Source organism: Nerophis ophidion, linkage group LG15 (assembly GCF_033978795.1).
Source record: "Nerophis ophidion isolate RoL-2023_Sa linkage group LG15, RoL_Noph_v1.0, whole genome shotgun sequence".
Taxonomy (NCBI): Eukaryota; Metazoa; Chordata; class Actinopteri; order Syngnathiformes; family Syngnathidae; genus Nerophis; species Nerophis ophidion.
In genome coordinates this window covers 24,517,958-24,542,989 of record NC_084625.1, presented here as the reverse complement: position 1 = coordinate 24,542,989, position 25,032 = coordinate 24,517,958, and the positions used below count along the sequence as shown (strand labels likewise).

General features: G+C 39.1%; 1 protein-coding gene across 1 annotated transcript in view; it reads right to left on the bottom strand.

Moving 5' to 3' along the window:
- The window catches only part of pck2 (phosphoenolpyruvate carboxykinase 2 (mitochondrial)), a 32,931-nt gene extending 21,723 nt beyond the window's left edge, over positions 1-11,208 (bottom strand). The window contains exons 1-2 of the mRNA XM_061921900.1: positions 10,985-11,208; positions 10,672-10,893 (exon numbers count right to left, since the gene is read on the bottom strand). Of these exons, the coding sequence (XP_061777884.1) occupies positions 10,672-10,703 (32 nt within the window). The 5' untranslated portion in view covers positions 10,704-10,893; positions 10,985-11,208. The remainder of the gene's footprint in view (positions 1-10,671; positions 10,894-10,984) is intronic.
- Between the last annotated feature and the right edge of the window lie 13,824 nt (positions 11,209-25,032).

The window sequence follows — 25,032 nt, the reverse complement described above, 5'->3', positions numbered from 1 at the left end:
TCGAACACATTTCCAGTGAGGGTTGGACTCCGCCAAGGCTGTCCTTTGTCACCGATTCTGTTCATAACTTTTATGGACAGAATTTCTAGGCGCAGTCAAGGCGTTGAGGGGTTCCGGTTTGGTAACCGCAGGATTAGGTCTCTGCTTTTTGCAGATGATGTGGTCCTGATGGCTTCATCTGACCGGGATCTTCAGCTCTCGCTGGATCGGTTCGCAGCCGAGTGTGAAGCAACCGGAATGAGAATCAGCACCTCCAAGTCCGAGTCCATGGTTCTCGCCCGGAAAAGGGTGGAATGCCATCTCCGGGTTGGGTAGGAGACCCTGCCCCAAGTGGAGGAGTTTAAGTACCTAGGAGTCTTGTTCACGAGTGAGGGAAGAGTGGATCGTGAGATCGACAGGCGGATCGGTGCGGCGTCTTCAGTAATGCGGACGTTGTACCGATCCGTTGTGGTGAAGAAGGAGCTGAGCCGGAAGGCAAAGCTCTCAATTTACCGGTCGATCTACGTTCCCATCCTCACCTATGGTCATGAGCTTTGGGTCATGACCGAAAGGATAAGATCACGGGTACAAGCTGCCGAAATGAGTTTCCTCCGCCGTGTGGCGGGGCTTTCCCTTAGAGATAGGGTGAGGAGCTCTGCCATCCGGGAGGGACTCAAAGTAGAGCCGCTGCTCCTTCACATCGAGAGGAGCCAGATGAGGTGGTTCGGGAATCTGGTCAGGATGCCACCCGAACGCCTCCCTAGGGAGGTTTTTAGGGCACGTCCAACCGGTAGGAGGCTACGGGGAAGACCAAGGACACGTTGGGAAGACTATGTCTCCCGGTTGGCCTGGGAACGCCTCGGGATCCCCCGGAAAGAGCTAGACGAAGTGGCTGGGGAGAGGGACGTCTGGGTTTCCCTGCTTAGGCTGTTGCCCCCGCGACCCGACCTCGGATAAGCGGAAGATGATGGATATATATATATATATATATATATATATATATATATATATATATACTGTATATATATATATATATATATATACAGCGGGGCAAAAAGTATTTAGTCAGCCATCGATTGTGCAAGTTCTCCCACTTAAAATGATGACAGAGGTCTGTAATTTTTATCATAGGTACACTTCAACTGTGAAGGACAGAATGTGAAAAATCCAGGAATTCACATTGTAAGAATTTTAAGGAAATTATTTGTAAATTATGATGGAAAATAAGTATTTGGTCTCTTCAAACAAGGAAGATCTCTGGCTCTCACAGACCTGTAACTTCTTTAAGAAGCTCTTCTATCCTCCACTCGTTACCTGTATTAATGGCACTTGTTTGAACTCGTTATCTGTATAAAAGACACCTGTCCACAGCCTCAAACAGTCAGACTCCAAACTCTACCATGGCCAAGACCAAAGAGCTGTCGAAGGACACCAGGAAAAGAATTGTAGACCTGCACCAGACTGGGAAGAGTGAATCTACAATAGGCAGGCAGCTTAGTGTGAAAAAATCAACTGTGGGAGCAATTATCAGAAAATGGAAGACATACAAGACCACTGATAATCTCCCTCGATCTGGGGCTCCACGCAAGATCTCATCCCGTGGGGTCAAAATGATCATGAGAACGGTGAGCAAAAATCACAGAACCACATGGAGGCCCTGGTGAAAGACCTGCAGAGAGCTGGGACCAAAGTAACATAGGTTACCATCAGTAACACACTACGCCAACAGGGAATCAAATCCTGCAGTGCCAGATGTGTCCCCTGCTTAAGCCAGTGCATGTCCAGGCCCGTCTGAAGTTTGCCAGAGAGCACATGGATGATACAGCAGAGGATTGGGAGAATGTCATGTGGTCAGATGAAACCAAAATAGAACTTTTTGGTATAAACTCAACTCGTCGTGTTTGGAGGAAGAAGAATACTGAGTTGCATCCCAAGAACACCATACCTACTGTGAAGCATGGGGGTGGAAACATCATGCTTTGGGGCTGTTTTTCTGCTAAGGGGACAGGACGACTGATCCTTGTTAAGGAAAGAATGAATGGGGCCATGTATCGTGAGATTTTGAGCCAAAACCTCCTTCCATCAGTGAGAGCTTTGAAGATGAAACATGGCTGGGTCTTCTAGCATGACAATGATCCCAAACACACCGCCCAGGCAACGAAGGAGTGGCTCCGTAAGAAGCATTTGAAAGTCCTGGAGTGGCCTAGCCAGTCTCCAGACCTCAACCCCATATAAAATCTGTGGAGGGAGTTGAACGTCCGTGTTGCTCGGCGACAGCCCCAAAACATCACTGCTCTCGAGTAAATCTGCATAGAGGAGTGGGCCAAAATACCAGCTACTGTGTGTGCAAACCTGGTAAAGACCTATAGTAATCGTTTGACCTTTGTTATTGCCAACAAAGGTTATATTACAAAGTATTGAGTTGAATTTCTGTTATTGACCAAATACTTTTTTTCCACCATAATTTACAAATAAATTATTTAAAATTCCTACAATGGGAATTCCTGGATTTTTTTTCACATTCTGTCTCTCACAGTTGAAGTGTACCTATGATGAAAATTACAGACCTCTGTCATCATTCTAAGCGGGAGAACTTGCACAATCGGTGGCTGACTAAATACTTTTTTGCCCCACTGTACATACATACACATACATACATACACACACATATATATATATATATATATATATATATATATATATATATATATATGTGTGTGTGTGTGTGTGTGTGTATCCATTCATCCATCCATTTCCTACCACTTATTCACTTCGGGACCGCGGGGGGCGCTGGTGCCTATCTCAGCTACAATCAGGCGGGAGGCGTCATACACGCTGGACAAGTCGCCACCTCATCGCAGGGCATGTGTGTCACACACACACACTATAAAAATAAAGTCATACAAACGTTACAAAAATGCGGCACGAGCAGGGGTACCCGAGAAGCCATGCTAACCTCTAAGCTAGCTTGAATATGAAGAAGACTAGTAACAACAAAAAAATGTCTTTGCTCTCTGTCAGTTTAGACTTTTTCTTAATTTTTTTTTAAATCAAAATGCACCCAAAAAATTTAACAATCGATTTGTAGCCCCTGAATTGTAATTAAATCAAGAGGTACCTAAAGAGTTAGTTATCATAATTAAAAGCAGCATCTTTTGCATTTAAATATTTAAGTATATTGTATGTCAATATAATTGAAACTTTAACCTTAAATTAAAACCTAATGCAGACCGATATCATACGTTAGTAATTTTTCTGTTGATTTTTTACATTGTTGGGAAGTTTCATTTAAAAATGTACGAACCCTGTTTCCATATGAGTCAGGAAATTGTGTTAGATGTAAATATAAACGGAATACAATGATTTGCAAATAATTTTCAACCCATATTCAGTTGAATATGCTACAAAGACAACATATTTGATGTTCAAACTGCTAAACTTTTTTTTTTCTGCAAATCATTAAATTTAGAATTTGATGCCAGCAACACGTGACAAAGAAATTGGGAAAGGTGGCAATAAAATCTGATGAAGTATATGGAACATCCCACAGGTGTGCAGGCGAATGGGAACAGGTGGGTGCCATGATTGGGTATAAAAATAGCTTTCATGAAATGCTAAGTAATTCACAAACAAGGATGTGGTGAGGGTCACCAATTTGTAAGCAAATTTTCGAACAGTTTTACAACATTTCTCAACGAGCTATTGCAAGGAATTTAGGGATTTTACCATCTACGGTCCGTCAAATCATCAAAAGATTCAGAGAATCTGGAGAATTCACTGCACGTAAGCGATGATATTACGGACCTTTGATCCCTCAGGCGGTATTGCATCAAAAACCGACATCAGTGTGTAAAGGATATCACCACATGGTCTCAAGAACACTTCATAAAACCACTGTCTGTAACTACAGTTGTCGCAACATCTGTAAGTGCAAGTTAAAACTCTACTATGCAAAGCTAAACCCATTTATCAACAACACCCTGAAACGCCGCCGGCTTCGCTGGGCCCGAGCTCATCTAAGATGGACTGATGCAAAGTTGAAAAGTGTTCTGTGGTCTGACGAGTCCACATTTCAAATTATATTTGGCAACAGAGGACGTGGTGTCCTCCAGAACAAAGTGGAAAATAACCATTCGGATTGTTATAGGCGCAAAGTTCAAAAGCCAGCATCTGTGATGGTATGGGGTTGTATTAGTGCCCAAGGCATGGGTAACTTACACATCTGTGAAGGCACCATTAAAGCTGAAAGGTCCATACAGGTTTTGGAGCAACATATGTTGTCATCCAAGCAACGTTATCATGGATGCCCCTGCTTATTTCAGCAAGACAATGCCAAGCCACGTGTTAAACCAGCGTGGCTTCGTAGTAAAAGAGTGCGGGTACTTTCCTGGCCCGCCTGCAGTCCAGACCGGTCCCCCATCGAAAATGTGGGGCTCATTATGAAGCGTAAAATACGACAGCGGAGACCCCGGTCTGTTGAACGACCTAAGCTCTACTTAAAACAAGAATGGGAAAGAATTACACTTTCAAAGCTTCAACAATTAGTTTCCTCAGTTTCCAAGCGTTTATTGAGTGTTGTTAAAAGAAAAGGTGATGTAACACAGCGGTGAACATGCTCTTTCCCAACTACTTTGGCACGTGTCGCAGCCATGAAATTCTAAGTTAATTATTATTTGCAAAATAAACCAAAGTTTATGAGTTTGAACATCAAATATTTTGTCTTTGTAGTGCATTCAATTGAATATGGCTTAAAAAGGATTTGCCAATCATTGTATTCCGTTTATATTTACATCTAACACAATTTCCCAACTCATATGGAAACGGGTTTGTATGTGAAAAAAACAAAAACAAATGGCGGGGATATTATGAATTTGTTTTATCTTTGCATACATTATAATTGCATGTTTTACACATTTTATATAGTAATTGAATTATATACATGAATCAAATTGTGCATTTACATACTAAAAACTAGAGACTCTGAACTCGCTGAATAGAAGACTACATCCCGTGTTTCTGTGCAAAAGGATCCTGGTATAACCCTTGCCTAATCAGATTAAACACTTTGTGCACACAATAAATCAATTATCACTGCTTACAATCAGCCACTTATGGCGGTAACCAGTCACATGACTGCTATCTGACTAAATCACGACAAAACCTTTAAAAGGTTCAATCAATCAAATATCCATACAGCACTTTTTCTACATATAAAATGTAGTACAAATTGATTTAAATTAAAAAAATTAAAAAAAAGAGAGGTTAAGTTTGTCAGTCTGATCCCCAAAGTCTCATTTCCCTCCGTGACACACATAAACAAAAAAAAAGTCATTTAAAAACATATGTGGCTGAGCACGGAGGAACCAGGTGAGCAAACACTATCTTAGGGAGCAGAGTGCACCAGGAGTTGCATGATGCAGGGCCACGACCACAATGACTCTGGCCCGGGGCACACAGCCACATGACCCATGAGCCAAAGCCACAGCAGCCGCAGCACAGCAGAGTCCCGAGTGCAGAAAGTTCCTGCTAAGGAAACGTTGGAAATAACTAAAATATAGGTTGCACCAGGAAGTGTCCAATTTATTATTTTGTATTATGCTTAAACCAGCATCACATGTGACATCAACAAACCTCGTGAGAGAAAGGAGTGTGACAATAACAGTAGAGCCAGAAATTGCTCAGTAGAAGTGTCCCAATACAGCTTTTTTTTTACTTTTACTTTCTTCCAATTGCTTGAGTATTGGCCAATATTGATATTAACCTTATACAATATCAGCACAAATCATACATGTAATATTTTGTAAAGTGAAATGTTACAAAAGGATTGATCAAGTGAAATGACTCAAACAGAGAACAATGGTGGGTATGTAACACACTTATTTATTATTAACTGCCGGGAAAGGACTCATACTGTCTTAGGTTGAAGTTTAGTGCGTTGTGTTAAGTAATATGCAACAGTAACTATTAGATACTTGTTTGTATTGACAAATGTTGCGTTAGCTTGCAATATTGTTCAATTAAGAGACTTATTACGTATGTCTAGCTTGTGTGCTTAGCTGTTGTATAGCTGCTCACTCATACGTAGTATCCTATAACCCAGTGGTTATCAAATGGGGGTACGCGTACCCCTGGAGGTACTTCAAGGTATGCCAAGGGGTACGTGAGATTATTTAAAAATATTCTAATTATAGCAGCAATTCAAAAATCCTTTATTAATATATTTATTGAATAATTTGTCAACAAAATATGAATGCAAGTTCATGAACTGTAAAAAAATAATAATACAGTAATACAATATTCAGTGTTGACAATTAGATTATTTCTGGACATGTTCCATTAATATTGATGTTAAAGATTTCTTTTTTTGTGAAGAAATGTTTAGAACTACATAAGTTCATGAATCCAGATGGATCTCTATTACAATCCCCAAAGAAGGCACTTTAAGTTGATGATTACTTCGATGTGTAGAAATCTTTATTTATAATTGAATCACTTGTTTATTTTTCAACAAGTTTTTACTTATTTTTATATATTTTTTTCCAAATAGTTCATGAAAGACCACTACAAATGAGCAATATTTTGCACTGTTATACAATTTAATAAATCTGAAACTGATGACATAGTGCGGTATTTTACTTCTTTATCTCTTTTTTTTTTCAACCAAAAATGCTTTGCTCTGATTAGGGGGTACTTGAATTTAAAAAATGTTCACAAGGGGTACATCATTGAAAAAAGGTTAAGAACCACTGATATAACCGATCATGTTTACCTTGTAAATAACTTCAACAACAAAAGACCAACCTGGTGTGCTTATTGGCAGACAAGGAGATGTTACAGGCAAACGGAGTGTTTATATCAGAGATTTTAGATGCAAGCAGATATAATACGATTAGGATGTAATGGTGTGAAAATGTCATATCACAGTTGCTGTGACCAAAACTATCACGGTTATCATTATTATCGTTGTTGAATGTGCTCAAAAAGTATCTGTATACACACTAAAATATTTTTACTAAGTATTTTGTAAATAACTCAAATAAATAATGTTTTGTGTTTCTTATGCGTCACTGATAGTGTTTGTCTTAGCATTTTATTTGGTTTAATGATTAAGCTTTTGTTTTAAATATTGGTTTGTACTGTGGCGCATCAAGATTTATTTCACTTAAAAGTGCCCAACAGTTAAAATCCATTATCATTTATTATTTCTGGCTGGCCTTGTGGCATCCTACTCAGTTCAGCAGTCCTTGAAGACACCGTAAAAATTACTCTGGGGTTTAGAATGATCATTCTGCGTTATGACAGCACAGCTAGTAGGTTCAATGTGCAAAATTGAGTATCTTAATTGCTGCTCAGACAGTAATGTGTTTATATAAGTTTAGATTGAGGTATTTGTTTCTTAATGGGGAAAGTAATCAAGGTCTTTTGTTTTCATATTAGCATTTAAGCTAGCGCCCGTCAGTTCATGAGTTTATCAAAGTGCAGTTATCAATCATAGTTTTTCGATCATTTAATTCTAAAACGGTAATACTAACACTTAATATAGTTAATCTTTATGTCTCTCAATCCGATATTGGGCTGATCGGATCGGGACAAACCCTTATTACTAGAGATGTCCGATATTGGCTTTTTTGCCGATATCCGATATTGTCCAACTCTTAATTACCGATACCGGTATCAACCAATACCGATATATACAGTCGTGGAATTAACACATTATTATGCCTACTTTTGTTGTGATGCCCCGCTGGATGCATTAAACAATGTAACAAGGTTTTCCAAACTAAATCAACTAAAGTTATGGAAAAAATGCCAACATGGCACTGCCATATTTATTATTGAAGCCACAAAGTGCATTATTTTTTTAACATGCCTCAGAACAGCAGCTTGGAATTTGGGACATGCTCTCCCTGAGAGAGCATGAGGAGGTTGAGGTGGGCGGGGTATGGGGTAACAGTGGTGTATATTGTAGCATCCCAGAAGAGTTAGTGCTGCAAGGGGTTCTGGGTATTTGTTCTGTTGTGTTTAGGTTGTGTTATGGTGCAGATGTTCTCCTGAAATGTGTTTGTCATTCTTGTTTGGTGTGGGTTCACAGTGTGGCACACATTTGTAACAGTGTTAGAGTTGTTTATACGGCCACCCTCAATGTGACCTGTATGGCTGTTGACCAAGTATGCCTTTGCATTCACTTGGTGTAAAAAAGCTGTGGATATTATGTGACTGGGCCGGCACGCAAAGGCACTGCCTTTAAGGTTATTGGCGCTCTGTACCTCTCCCTACGTCCGTGTACACAACGGCGTTTCAAAAAGTAATACATTTTACTTTTTGAAACCGATACTGATAATTTCCGATATTACATGTTAAAGCATTTATCGGCCAATTATATCAGAAGTCCGATATTATCGGACATCTCTACTTAATACAAAGCAAACAAGTGAAAATTACTTTAGGTCTAATTGTGCCGAGCGACAAGTGGCTTAAAAAAAACATGATGAGACAAAAGAATCTCAGCTATCGGACAACATTACCAAAAAAACAACAAAAAGGTCATTATTCGCCAACCTCAAGGAAGGCATTGGTTGCTCAGCACACTTCATTGATCTATGATCAATCGGGCACAATCTTCACTGCACAGAACAAATAGGGCAGCGACAACAACTCCTCATGCAGAAACACAAACAAAATAATGACACAGGAACATCATGAGCTAGCTCACATTTCCTCCAAATGATCACTTTAGAGTCATCACAAAGCCTGAAAAGAAGAATAAACAAAGAGAAAGAATGAAGACAGTCGAGATATGGACATTTTTAACATAACTCTATGATTAAAATGTCCATCTTTGGCTAGTGTTTTGGCAGTAGGTTCATAAGAACACCAGTGTATCGATCATTCTAGTAATCGATTATTTTGCTCGAATAATCAGATAAATCACACTTAATAGCCTGAATGCTAAGAATTTTTTAAAAATTGGCATGCCATAAGCTTTTTATTGTGTTTTTCTAATAAATGCACACCATCAACATGGAAATTGAACTCCTAAATTGTATGCATTTATCTAAAAATACATAAAGATTTCCACTGTTCGCCATCATGCAGATCACGGCACTCACACACAAACACTCTAATGTGCACTCTATTGCAAAGGGCGAGTGGAAACGTCAGCGTACGTAAAATTTCGAGCACTTCATACAGTACGAATTGTATATATTATTATCACTACACGATTAATTGAAGCAACGCAATATAAACCGAGACTTTTTATTTTCTTAATCGACCAATCGTTGCTGCATAACAGCAGTGCCCCAAAACACACCCATAAAATTCACACAGGAAGGCGGGGAAGAAGCGTAAAAAATAATCCGAAAAGTCCAAAAAACTTTCAAAAATCACACCCTGGAACGAGTCCCACAAGTCCTGCCAGCTGCCGGGTTGTGCAGAATGTCCAAAACACATCCTTTCTAATGGAGTGTTTTTTTTTTGTTTGTTTTTTTACATAACCCTGTTGTGACATATTGCTTCTGTTAAATGCATGACTTTATTAGCTATATAAAGACATGGCCAATGCTTACATTGACATTTATATATATATATATACCAGGGTTTCCTGCACATTCATTTATTTGTGGCGGCCCGCCACAAAATAATTACGGCCGCCACAAAAAAATAATAATAATACAAATAAAATTATATATATATATTTTTTGGGGGCTTTTGACTCGCTCGACCGCTCATAAAAGCAATGGGACTCTGTCTGTGAATGAACCTTGTAGTTACATATTATATAAATATGTAAATATTATATAAATATGTATATAAATATGTACATAAAGTGCTGTAATTATATTCCAACTTCGCGTTCTTCTTGGTCAACGCTGCCGCCGCCGGCGCTGCCGCCCCCCATAAGCCACCCCCACACCCGACCGCACCACCACAAATAGATGCCTGACCTGTGGGAAACACTGTATACATACATAGATATATACATACATACTTATGTGAAGATATATATATATATATATATATATATATATATATATATATATATATATATATATATATATATATATATATATATATATATATATATATATATATGTATGTATGTATGTATGTATGTATGTATGTATGCTTTACGTGGACCCCGACTTAACCAAGTTGAAAAACGTATTCAGGTGTTACCATTGAGTGGTCAATTGTACGGAATATGTACCGTACTGTACAATCTACTAATAAAAGTTTTAATCAATCAATCAATCAAATCAATCAATCCACTGCCGGTAAGTAAAAATCGAAAGGTAGAAGGTCAGTCTGGGTTTTGAGCTTTGGTAAAATTTTGTTGACTAGCAATGAAATAAAGTATTTGAAAATAGGTAATTAAAGAGATATACATGCTGAATATATATTGTAAAATATAAATAAAATGTAGAAAAACTTTTTAAAATTGCATTATATTTTAGAAATTCTGTGAAATATACAAATATAACATTTACATAATAAAAATCAACTACAGGCTTCCCAAATGCTGTAATAAATTAATACCATTCAGCAGTGAGAGTCGAGCGAATGAGGCGTTCGGGGTATTATTCTATAATCTGAAAACACAGTTACTATTAAATGAATCAAAAGACAAGTTTGTGAAAAGAAGAGGTACACACAATTTTATAAACATTCTACATGTATACATTCACTTACCTTCGTATAGCTCCCAGGATAAGACAAGCCATTCTCAGTGCCAAAAAAACAAGTAGAATGAAACTAATGAGTCAAAAGTGAACGCTAGCTAAAAAAAAGTTCAACAGTTTAGAGAGAGTCACGGTTCATATCTCAACTCGGAGAGGACCTTGCACTTTGCTCAGCGTGAACATTCGCACGGACAACTTGACGGCAGCAACACACTGGACGTTAATGTCAACCCTGCAAAAAAAAAAAAAAAATAGATGGGTCGATTAACAAATAACCTCCCCACGTAAGAAAAGACACGGCCCCTTAAAACCTTTCAACGCACCGGCTCTCTGTCGTAAACATGCACCCGGATGACGTCCTTCACGGAATATATCCCCCAACACTTTACTTCCATGCAAGTTGTATCCCCATTGTTCTGCAAAGCTGTGGCGGCTGACGCAAGTTTCCAGAGGTCCTACAGCAGCAGGAGCAGTAAAAATGTATGGGAAGACCCCGCAGGCAGCGTGGAGGTCGAACCCGGAAATGGACGAGTGACGCGCTTTTAAAACACCACGTAAATGAAGGCAAACGAAACGCCTAAAAAACTAACTTAAAAAGGTTGCTCGCATTCCATTTACAAGTCTGAGCAAAGAAGTATACAAAAAATGTTTTATGACAATAATGTTCATACAAAATAGTTTTGTCATTGGAATACACTTCTTAAACTAAGGAGTGACGTGCTGTCAGGGGAGACAAGTCAGACAGTGTCTCAACTTGCCACCAGGGGGCTTAACTATGAGATGTTTTGTTGATTGATTGATTGATTGATTGATTGATTAAAACTTGTATTAGTAGATTGCACAGTACAGTACATATTCCGTACAATTTACCACTAAATGGTAACACCCGAATAAGTTTTTCAATTTGTTTAAGTCGGGGTCATCGTTAATCAGTTCATGGTAAAAAAAAAAAAACATCCATCCGTTTTCTACCGCTAGTCCCTTTTGGGTCTAGGGTGGTCGCTGGCACCTATCTCAGCTGCATTCGGGCCGAAGGCGGCGTATACCCTGGACAAGTCGCCACCTCATCGCAGGGCCAACACAGATAGACAAACAACATTCACACTCACATTCACAGACTAGGGCCAATTTAGTGTTGCCAATCAACCTATCCCCAGGTAATAGGGCTTTGGAAAGCCAGGAATTCTGGAAAATCATGGAATATTTTTGAACTTGGAAAAAAAGTTTCAATTTCCAGGATGATGGAATGTGTTGCAGGAGGAATGGTTTAAATCGGTTGAAAAATTTGGAAATCTTAGAAGTTTGAAAAATGGCCAATTAATGTATGCATTTACTACACTTAAACAGATTGCAAGTGAAACATTTCAAAACTCAACCAAAATGTTCAAGAAAATACATTTGAAATACATTGAAAATATATGCAATCATTTACTTTTTGACAGAACAAAGTACAGATGAACATGTAGGTACATAACAAAATGTTTCAAATGCAAAATATCTAAAAAAAAAATGGTACCCAGGCAAATACCTTGGAAAAAGCTTTCCAATGGTACTTGAACCGTTGTGATAGGCTGAATATTTTGGGTGGTAAAAAAAATTTCAAGTTTTTTGTCCTGGATTATCCATTAAGACAACAGGGAAACCTACATTTTGGAAAATGAACTTCAAAACATCATAGCTCCCTTATTGTGTGTAATAAATGCATTAAGTAAAAAGCAAAAGGATTGGTTAAGTAACCCCCAAAAAATAATCTGATGAAAAAAATAAAAAATTGATTGATGAATTTTAATTGTTTAATTAACAGAAAAGTAGCTGTAAGGGCCATATTTCCTGGAATTGTCAAATGGTAGCTGTAAGGGCCATATTTCCTGGAATTTTCAAATGGGGTTTTAGAGCAAATAATTGTGTATTAGTACGATACTGTCTTTTCTGCATGACGTGTTACACAAATGTTTGTTTGTCCGAGGCGATGGCCGCTGCAGCCTCACAAAAACATTTCATAGTGTCAGGACTTTGACTTTGATTTGTATAGCTTCTTCAATGCAGAGAATATTTGGGACGAGTCAGGCGTGAACGTGAGTACATATTTATTGATTAATAAACAAACAGACTAAAACAAAAGACAAACAAATGGCGCGCTCGAGGGCGGAAAACTTGGCTATGAATCAAAAGAATAGAACCGAGGCTATAACTATAAACATGAAACAAAAACACTTGCTCAATGGCATGAATAACAATGAACTATAAACAAAAACAGCACAATGTCATGGCTATGGACAACTAAAACAAAACACTTACTGTGACCAAAAAACAAGGGGCATGAATAGCAAGGTGCGTGGCAGGTGATCGAGGGCATGAAGGATGTGCAGCATAGGTAGGTAGGCAAGTAGCAAAGTTCCCAGGCCGAGGAACAGAAAACAAATGACTTAAATACTGGCTGTGGTAACTGTAAACAGGTGTGAGAGCTGCGGACCAGGGTGTGACCAGGAGACCAGGTGGAAATTAATGGGTAACTATGGGAACAAACAAAACCAGGAAGTGCAAAACGGGAAACAAGAGTCCAACAAACAAAACATAACATGACCAAACATAAACCTGATTTACAGGCATGCCAATAGACCAGGGGTCGGGAACCTTTTTGGCTGAGAGAGCCATACAAGCCAAATATTTTTTAAAGTATTTCCGTGAGAGCCATATAATTTATTTCTTTTTAACACTGAATACAATTATATGCGTGCATTTTTAAGAAAGACCAACATTTTCAGAGTATAATACGTTTCTTATTCTTTTTAATAACATTGTTATTCTGAGGTTAACCAACAATAAATAAAACACCTCTTGTCGTTAATGCGACTTCTTGAACAGGTGCGGTACAAACCGGATGGACGGATGAAAATGCATGAGAATGTTTTATATTTTGAACGTTATTTTTGATATTGTGATTACCAGCGGAATTATTCTTTACATATCGTGTTAAGCAATGTCAGCTAAGATTTATCTGAGAGCCAGGTGCAGTCATTAAAAGAGCCACATCTGGCTCTAGAGCCATAGGTTCCCTACCCCTGCAATAGACGCTCATAAACCGCTATCGAATGCACAGACTGAATTTATATTTCATGATTGTTGGGTCAAATATATATACAAAAGTTAGAAACTATAAGTAAGGAGATTCAAACTGGCCTTAGTGTATAATTTTGTACAATTTTGAGACATAGAATTTCACAAATTTTTTTAACTTCTTTATATCCGACCTGATAGTTTGGATGTCGAAGCGTTTCTGGGAAATGGGAACTACGTCATCAACGTATGTGCTCTGATTGATTGATTGAAACTTTTATCAGTAGATTGCACAGTACAGTACATATTCCGTACAATTGACCACTAAATGGTAACACTTGAATACGTTTTCAACTTGTTTAAGTCGGGGCCCATGTTCATCAATTCATGGTACAAATATATACTATCAGCATAATACAGTCATCACACAAGTTAATCATCTAGGTATATACATTGAATTATTTACAATATTTACAATCCGGGGGGAGGGACGTGGAGGGGGTTCGGGCCGGGGTGGGTTAGGTTAGGTTGATATCAACACTTCAGTCATCAACAGTTATATCACCTGAGAAATGGACATTGAAACAGTGTAGGTCTGACTTGGTAGGATATGTACAGCAAGTAGTGAACATAGTGAGGTCAGAAAGCATAAGAACAAGTATTGACTTTTGATTATTTACATTTGATTATTTACAATCCAGGGAGGTGGGATGTGGATGAGGAGGGTGTTAGTCTAGGGTTGTAGTTGCCTGGAGGTGTTCTTTTAGTGCGCTTTTGAAGGAGGATAGAGATGCACTTTCTTTTACACCTGTTGGGAGTGCATTCCATATTGATGTGGCGTACGAGGAGAATGAGTTAAGACCTTTGTTAGATCGGAATCTGGTTTGTGGAGCTCCCTCTGGTGTTGTGGTTATGGCGGTCATTTACGTTATGGAAGTAGTTTGACATGTACTTCGGTATCAGGGAGATGTAGCAAATTTTATAGACCCGGCTCAGTGCGAGTTGTTTTACTCTGTCCTCCACCCTGAGCCAGCCCACTTCAGAGAAGCGGGTAGGCGTGAGGTGTGAGGTCTAGAAGTAACCTGACTAGCTTGTTCTGAGATGTTTGGGACTCAAGATTTGTCAATTGGTCCAGAAATAATACTACATAGAAAAAAATAATGACGCATGTCATAAACCACCTTGAAGTGCGTGGTCACAAGCACCACTGCAATGGAGATAAGTATGTCAGCGACCCATTGTCACATACCTACAAAATATTTCCCTCTTGTTTTCATACCAGGATGGCGCCGGGAAATGCTGCCACGGTACTGTGCTTTCTCATTTTGATATGTTTTTCTTTGTTTCTTACAATTAACAAAGAAAGAACAGCCTACCAAGTCGAATTCCTTGCCCAATAAAGCTGATTGTGATGTACAGCATGCAATTACATATCTTTTAAATATAAAAATGATCTAACAATGTAACAACTATTCTTCTATCTTACATTCAAAAATGTTTTACTTAAAATTAAAATAAATTCTCAATTATCTGATTGATTTATAATGCAGCTGAAATAGGCTCCAGCAACCCCCGCGACCCCGAAAGGGACAAGCGGTAAAAAATGGATGAAAATGGAAGTTAACTTATGATTTCAAAGCAAGTTATCCATCCAATTGTACATGGTAAAAATGACAATAGATTTTACTGTAAAATAAATGAAGATCAGTCACCTGTAATTGACTGTAAAAAACAATGTTTCCATTTGCAGTAATAAAATGCACAAACAACAAGTTTTAGGCTAAAAACTGGCAGCTCAGTTGCAAAAATTTTACTTTAAAAAACAGTGGTACCATTTTTCCAATTACAGCAATACAATGTAAAAACAACACCCGTATACGGTAAACATTCTGGCGACTGAGTTGCCAGTTTTTGACTGCAAAATTTGCTGATTCATACAATGTACAAATAAATAATAATCAAGTGCATAGGCAATTGTGTAATAATATGGTTTATATTCTGAGTTCATACTGCATATCATTCACTGTTATGAGAGAATGAAGACGAGTTGAACACGCCTGATGACTGGATTAGTCAATTGAGGCAGAACTGTATCAACGATTAAAATCACCATAACCCATTACATTTTCAAGCCGTTTGGTTTATTGTACATTTCAGAGACAAACTTATCATACAATACATTGTGATTAAACTAAAAATGTAGGGTTTCATACCAAAATAATGAGACAGTTTGAGGCAGCATGCAATATTATTGAAAAGTTTTTAATTGTTTGCATATCAAATCGGAATAATGCATACTGTAATAATAACACATATATTTAATAACAAATTATTTCAATAGCAATACATGTTATATAAAAATAACAAATAAATTAAAAAAAATGGTTAAAGGAAGTGTATGCGTAAAATAACACAATATAGTGAGGTTTTATTTACAGTATACCGCGAATAAGTACTAAATATCAGAGGTAGGACCAAGTCATTGTTTGTTATAAGTAAGTCTCAAGTCTTTGCCCTCAAGTCCCGAGTCAAGTCCCGTGTCAAGACAGGAAAGTCTCAAGTCAAGTCCCAAGTCCTGCATTTTGAGTTTCGAGTCCTTTCAAGTCCTTTTAACCACAGACTAATATATTTACAATTGCATTTACATTGCATTTGAAATTGCAGGGGGAAAAAAATGTGCTGACATTGCACTTCACAATAGCACTATTAACCAGTCATTTTAAACATTGAACTCATTCCTTTACAGAATAAACATATTTGAAAAAACAAGTGCAACTGTACTTATTTGCACAAAAGTGTTAACATTGTATTTCCATGACATATTGCATTGTAATTTGTTCCACAGCAGTTTCTATCCTGTTCTTACCTTATCTCATTGATCTCATCTCATACTGTATGTGTGTTTATGTGTGCATACACATGAAAAACAGCAAATACATGAACATAAAAATGAACAGAGTTGTACTTTTTAGATGTCAAGGCCCTATGCAATATGTACACATATTCTTAATATAGTATACATTTTAACTGACCTTTATTTGATTATGTTTGTATTTTTGTAAATGGCTAAAATATGTGGCGCTGCTGACCGCCGTCTAACGTTACGTTACTGTGTGTGATACATTGACTAACGTAACATTATGTGTAGGTACCTCATGCAACCCTGCTTGAAAAAAAAAATCACTTGACAAAAAGTATGCATAAGGTAGCGAACCCCACATCAGAGCAAGGAAAAACTCAACCCAATGGGACAATGAGAAACCTTGGAGGGGACCACAGATGTGCGACCGGTGCAATGGACGTTGAGTGGATCTACCATAGTATTGTGAGAATCCAGTCCGTAGTGGATCTAACATATTAGTGAGAGTCCAGTCCATATTGGGGGCCAGCAGGAAACCATCCCGAGCGGAGACAGGTCAGCAGCGCAGAGACGTCCCCAGCCAATGCACAGACGAGCGGTCCACCCCGGGTCCCGACTTTGGACAGCCAGTGCTTTATCCGTGACCACCGAAAAAAAATCAGCACAAATGATTTTGTTCTGTAGGTTAGTATTTTATATATTGTGCTACTGAGTAAATGTTGCGGATCAATTTGAACTTATCACTACTGAAACGTTGCAGATCAATTTGAACTTATCACTATTTATTGCGTTTATTTTATTTTATTTGTCAGTATCAAATGGTTTAGGTCGGTCAAAAATGTTTGTAGTTTAAAAAGGAGTTTTGATGTACTTAAAATCTATCCTGCTACAGACAAACACAAATGTTAATGAAGTTATTCTTTGTTGTAAGTGGATCTATATTTTTTTCTTTTGTTTTTCTTTTTCTTTAATGTTAACAAAGATGCAATGTTATGCAAAGGTGTGCTTATAACAATTTTATTGGTGGCGTGGGGTAACGTGGCTATATCAGCAACTTAAGGGCTCTAGGTTCGATTCCCGCTTCCGCCATCCCTGTCACCTCTGTTGTGACTTTTGGCAAGACACACTGGTTTAAATGTAGCTTTATCATGGAGATAATGGGTTTCACTATGTAAAGCGCTTTGAGTCTCTGGAGAGAAAAGCGCTATATAAACATGATTTACTTCTCAGATGACACAATTTATAGGTATTTTTCAGGTATTTTAGAATAACTCACACATGCACTGTTATTTATAAGTGACAATAACTACATACTTAAAGGTCTATGTGGGAATAAATTCAAAAGGCATTTTTTCTAATAGTATATTTTATCATCATTTAGTGGGCAATATGGTTTTAGCGAAATATTAACACGTGGCACAGACCCACTTGCTGGCCTCCGTTACAAATAAACATCAAATTCGACACGTTCATAACAGTTACATGGTATGTAACAGCTTCTTACTTGTGCAATGTATCTAATTCCTCTTTTTTTGTTTTGGTGTTTTTGTCATGGGAACAATGGTAAGCCGCATGAAACTCTGGCTTCTGGTCAAACAGCAGTCTGAAAATGATGATGACGTACCTGACAAGAAGGAAGGCGGCATGTAAGTATCAATATCAATTGTTTTTTTTGAGGGTTTGTTCCGCTTCGGATTCAAAACTAGTGCGCCACAGCGCCTCTGATGGTGGAAAATGAGAAGTACACTCCATTTTGTCTCAATTCCATTCAGCCATCCATTTTTAACAGCTTGTCCCTTTCGGGATCGCGGGGGGTGCTGGAGCCTATCTCAACTGCATTTTGGCGGAAGGCGGCGTACACCCTGGACAAGTCCCCACCTCATCGCGGGGCCAACACAGATAGACAGACAACATTCACACTCACATTCACACACTAGGGTCAATTTAGTGTTGCCAATCAACCTATCCCCAGGTGCATGTCTTTGGAGGGAATTCAGTAAGTTTTAATTGAAAATGTTTAATTTATGTTCTCTCTACTTATTATTTTTAATTAGTATCAACAGTATAATCCCATTGTATCATTTTCATCCCTATACATATACATATGAATTATGTTCTGTTCCTTATCACTGCAAAAATGTACTTTTCAAACCCAGTTTTTATATAAATATATTTTTTCAATTATGTTTTTTCTAAACATCTTATATTACAAATTGTCCCAGTCACCGTCAAAACACCTCTGTCTTGTATTCCCCTGGTCTAGAAGTTATCCCGTTATTTTACTTTCAAAATGTAAACAAACTCTCAAAAGACATGCACCTGGGGATAGGTTGACCATGAGAGTTTCTTTACATTTTGAAAGTAGAATAACGGAATAACGGGGCTTCACGGTGGAAAAGGGGTTAGTGCGTCTGCCTCACAATACGAAGGTCCCGCAGTCCTGGGTTCAATCCCGGGCTCGGGATCTTTCTGTGTGGAGTTTGCATGTCCTCCCCGTGAATGCGTGGGTTCCCTCCGGGTACTCCGGCTTCCTTCCACTTCCAAAGACATGCACCTGGGGATAGGTTGATTGGCAACACTAAATTGGCCCTAATGTGTGAATGTGAGTGTGAATGTTGTCTGTCTATCTATGTTGGCCCTGCGATGAGGTGGCGATTTGTCCAGAGTGTACTCCGCCCTCCGCCCGATTGTAGCTGAGATAGGAGCCAGCACCCCCCGCGACCACAAAAGGGGAATAAGCGGTAGAAAATGGGTGGATGGAATAACGGAATAACTTCTACACCAGGGGAATACAAAACAGAGGTGTTTTGACGATGCGTTCAAGGACCGCTGAACAAAAAAGGATGCCACAACGAGCTACTTTAGCCAAGAGTGACTAAGTAGCTCAAGAGCTACTTTGGCCAAGAGCGACTAACTCTTTTGTAACATTTATTTTCGTAGTTTATTTCAAGCCAAACAAAGGGAATAAACTTGTTTTGCCAGACAAAAATTTTGGTAACCATAACTCACTTTATACATTAAAAAAAATATGTTCATCTGAATATTTATATTTCAGTCTGCATTTCTTCCAAATGCAGTTTTTCATCCACAATTCAAGCTACTTTGACACAAAGAAAGGATTTTTTGTCGTATTTATATGACGGGCAACATTTAAAATGTACTTTAAATAGGGAGCAGTGTGGTTATTGTTTGTATGCTATTTTGTAGTAATGTTTTATTAAATACTGTCTGAATTGAACAGTTACAAAATACTGCTGCTAACAATGATGATATTGTTTCAGTTAAACAGTATTTGACAACAAAAGAGCCCAACCACCTGTTTTTAAAACCTCAGGGGCAGGCTTGTATAGAAACATGAGATTGGGGAAAAAACGCCATAAAAAAGATATTTGGGAGGATTTCTCAAATGATGTATGAAGCTGTCAAACGATTCCTAATGCCTTATGTTCCTTTTGTGAGGCTCACGGCCAACAGCTGCCTCTTGTTAGTGAGACGCACGTGCAGGAGCGAGAGGAAGTGTATGGGTGGGGGTCAGACAGAAGAATATATACAATAGATAAGAGATAAGCATGCAGCATGTCTGGTCAAACTTCATGTTCTCTGCTCTGTAAAGTCAGCAGATGGTTGCTTGAATGGCTGTAAGTGACAAATATTAATTATTTCTTTTTTGTCTTCGCCGTATTCGGCCCCACACAGAACATAGTCAACAACTTTTGCTTTGATAGTTTGCGATGATTGGCATGTAAACTCACAAATGAAGAGTGTTCCATCACTGGTGTTGCATGAAATGCTGACACGCAATGTAGAACAAACAATGACAATACAAAGTCAGTGCCTCCTGTGACTATTTACAATGTAGACTGACCAATGAGAGAGTCACTGCAGTTAAACTTTAATCAATCAATCAATCAATGTTTATTTATATAGCCCTAAATCACAAGTGTCTCAAAGGGCTGCACAAGCCACAACGACATCCGCGGTACAGAGCCCACATAAGGGCAAGGAAAAACTCACCCCAGTGGGACGTCGGTGACAGTGACTGTGAGAAACCTTGGAGTGGACCGCATATGTGGGCAACCCCCCCAGGAGAGACTGAAAGCAATGGATGTCGAGCGGGTTTAACATGATACTGTGAAAGTCCATTCCATAGTGGATCCAACATAACGGTAAGAGTCCAGTTCATAGTGGATCCAATGTAGTAGCGACAGTCCCGTCCATAGTGGAGCAAGCAGGAAACCATCCCAGGTGGAGTCGGATCAGCAGCGCAGAGATGTCCCCAACCGATGCACAGTCGAACGGTCCATCCTAGGTCCCGACTCTGGACAGCCAGCCCTTCATCCATGGCCATCGGACCTGTGTGCCCCCGCCGCCCCCTCCGTAAGGGAGGGGGGGTAGAGGAGAAAAAGAAAAGAAACGGCTGATCAACTGGTCTAAAAAGGGGGTCTATTTAAAGGCTAGAGTATACAAATGAGTTTTAAGATGAGACTTAAATGCTTTTACTGAGGTAGCATCTCGTACTGTTACCGGGAGGGCATTCCAGAGTACGGGAGCCCGAATAAAAAATGCTCTATAGCCTGCAGACCTTTTTTGGGCTCTGGACCAATGAGAGGTGAGTGACACATCATGTAATCATGAGTGTGGCTTGAAGTGCTTGTATGCCATGTAGATCCGTCAATAACTGTACAAAGTCAGTGCCTCCTGAGACGAATGGTGTGTATGGCCCTCACCCAACAGTGGGTGAGGTGCCATCTAAACGCTGGTGTAATGCTTGTATGAATACAGAACAATCAATGACTGTGTAAAGTCACCGCAGTCAAACCTGTGATGATTGGCATGTGGACTGACCAAAGAAGAGTGAGTAGCACACGCTGTATTCAAGAGTGTGATCAATGAAGAGTGGGTAACGCATTATCTACTCAATGGTGTTGCATGTAATACTTGTATGCAATGTACATCGGCCAATGACTGTACAAAGTTAGTGCCTCCTCTGACGTAGCCTACCCGACGCAAAGTGAGGGACATCATGTAATCATGAGTGCAACTTGTAATGCTTGTGTGCAATGTACATTGGCCAATGACTGTACAAAGTCAAAGCCTCCCGTGGTGATCGGCATGTAAACTCCCCAATGAAGAGTGGGTCACGCATTACCTAATCACTTATGTCGCATGTAACGCTTGTGTGCAATCTAAAACAGCCAATCACTGCATATAGATAGATAGATAGATAGATAGATAGATAGATAGATAGATAGATAGATAGATAGATAGATAGATAGATAGATGGATGGATGGATGGATGGATGATGGATGGATGGATGGATGGATGGATAGATAGAAAGATAGATGGATAGATAGATAGATAGACAGACAGACAGACAGACAGACAGACAGGCAGGCAGGCAGGCAGGCAGGCAGGCAGGCAGGCAGGCAGGCAGGCAGGCAGGCAGACAGACAGACAGACAGACAGACAGACAGACAGACAGACAGACAGACAGACAGACAGACAGACAGACAGATAGATAGATAGATAGATAGATAGATAGATAGATAGATAGATAGATAGATAGATAGATAGTACTTTATTGATTTCTTCAGGAAAGTTCCGTCAGGAAAATTAAAAAAACAAAAAAACACTCAGTACTGTAAGGTTCAAACACTGATGACATCTATTTAACAGACAAGAAGTAAGGAACCATGTAGAGACATAGTTCAATTTAGCTCATGAGGAGAACGCATGGAGCTGCACACTTAGTCACAGTCTCGCCCTACGCTGTAAGGTTCAGCTCCCGCGTCCCTCTATTTATTCAGGAGTTCCACAGTCAACATCACTGAGGCCGCCTCTGCAGGAGTGGTCACATATATTATGCCAAGCAGGCCCAGTATGCACAATATTTGACGGAATGTGCCGGGCCTTGTGATTTCTTTGTTTCTGCTTTGTCTGCGTGCTGTCATCTTATCTTCGTTGAGGTCCTCGAAGTCCTTGGCTGTTAGCGGGTCAAAACAAAGATAACATCTGTGGCTGACGCCACCCCTCAGACAAGAAGTTTTGTCCTTGCACAGATAGAAAAAATGCATCTTGAGCACAATAGCTAATAACTATAGCAACGGACTTTAAGCATACTAAAGTTGTGTGATAATATATATACATGATTATTATAACAAGTACACTACACTCAGTGCAGTTAAACCTGTGTGTAAAACTGGCGTGTAGACTGACCAATAAAGAGTGAATGGCACATCGTGTAATCACAAGTAAGGCTTGAAATGCTTGTGCACAATGTAGATCGGCCAATGACTGTTAAAAGTCAGTGCCCCCCGGTGGCAATTGGCATGTGGACTAACCAATGAAGAGTGGGTGACACGTCATCTAATCTTGAGATCGGCCAATAAATGTATAGAATGAGCGACGCATTTACTACTGCTGTATGAAATGCTTGTATTTATTGCGAATCGGCCGATGGCTGTATAATGTCTCTGTCTCCTGTGACGATTGATGTGGAGACTGACCAACGAAAAGTGGGTGACACATCATGAAATAATTACATGCCAAGTGGCATGTAATGCTTGTGTGCAATGCAAAACAACCAATGACAGTATAGAGTCACTGCAGTTAAACTTTAATCAATCAATCAATCAATCAATGTTTATTTATATAGCCCTAAATCACAAGTTTCTCAAAGGGCTGCACAAGCCACAAAGACATCCACGGTACAGAGCCCACATAAGGGCAAGGAAAAACTCACCCCAGTGGGACGTCGGTGACAGTGACTATGAGAAACCTTGGAGTGGACCACATATGTGGGCAACCCCCCCAGGAGAGATTGAAAGCAATGGATGTCGAGCGGGTTTAACATGATAATGTGAAAGTCCAGTCCATAGTGGATCCAACATAACCGTGAGAGTCCAGTCCATATGGATCCAATGTAGTGCCGACAGTCCCGTCCATAGTGGAGCCAGCAGGAAACCATCCCAAGTGGAGACGGGTCAGCAGCGCAGAGATGTCCCCAACCGATGCACAGTCGAACGGTCCATCCTGGGTCCCGACTCTGGACAGCCAGCCCTTCATCCATGGCCATCGAACCTGTGTCCCCCCCGACCCCCCTTCATAAGGGAGAGGGGGGCAGAGGAGAATAAGAAAAAAACGGCAGATCAACTGGTCTAAAAAGGGGGTCTATTTAAAGGCTAGAGTATACAAATGAGTTTTAAGATGAGACTTAAATGCTTTTACTGAGGTAGCATCTCGAACTGTTACCGGGAGGGCATTCCAGAGTACGGGAGCCCGAATAAAAAATGCTCTATAGCCCGCAGACTTTTTTTGGGCTCTGGGAAGCACTAATAAGCCTAACTTGTGACAATTGGCATGTAGACTGACCAATGAAAAATAACAGTGATTAAATGACCATTTAATCTCTAGTGCTGCTTGTGATGCTAGTGTCGAATGTAGTACGTCCAAATATTGTATAAATCTAGAGTAGAAAATAAATAAACAATTCTATTGACAAAATAAAATAAAATATGGTTAAAAAATAATCACAAATGAAAGCAACCAAAGCAATAAAAACAAGACGAGCTCAAACTGCACAATATGTTCTGCTTAAAAATGTGCTATCTATCCAGAATAATTCCAGGGCTACTTTGCACGTCTTTGTTATTTGGCGTGGTGAGCGGTGAACTGTCCCACTGTGTGTGACCTTTGAGCTCAGCAGCGCTACGTGCAACAAATAGGCAACAATGTTTGTTTTTTGTTTTTTTTAAATCAAGCATTCAATCAAATCAAAGAATCAACAACTAATGGTTCTCTCCTCTCAGTGTAAACAAGCACTTTACCTTTGCCCTTTGGGTCCAAACATGAATAATAACACACATTTAATACGTGACTTATTGAGTGAGGTGTCGTACGTGTGCACAATCATTTTAAGTTAAGCTTGTCTTTTAATGATTTGCAGAGAATATAACTAATATTAACCTAAATCATATAATAAAAACTGCAATATGTTATGAAGTTATGAGTGGATGTCAGCATTAAGGGCACTTTGCGTGTGCTAGGTGTGGAGGTGCTGACATCTTTTTTGTTTTGTTGTCTTTGTTTTAAGCTGTGGCAGAAAGACAATCCACACACACTGGTCACATGACTCAGAGGCATTACATTGAGTTTATATTTGTATTCATGCATAATTAAGTGCCCACAGAAGAGATCATATTTTAAATAAGAATTATAGTGTAGTTTTCTGAAATTCACTCTTCCTTCTTTTGTCAAAATTTAAGGTATTATTACCTAGGTTTTACCAAACAACTATTTATTATTCTTTTATTTATGTTATTGTAAAATAAGGTCTACTGCACATATGTATTCTTATATCATGTAATAAAACATTTTAACAGGTTATTAAAAATACTGTAAGATATTTAGACACTACTTGTGATGCTGCAAAGATGAGATTTACAGTACTTAAA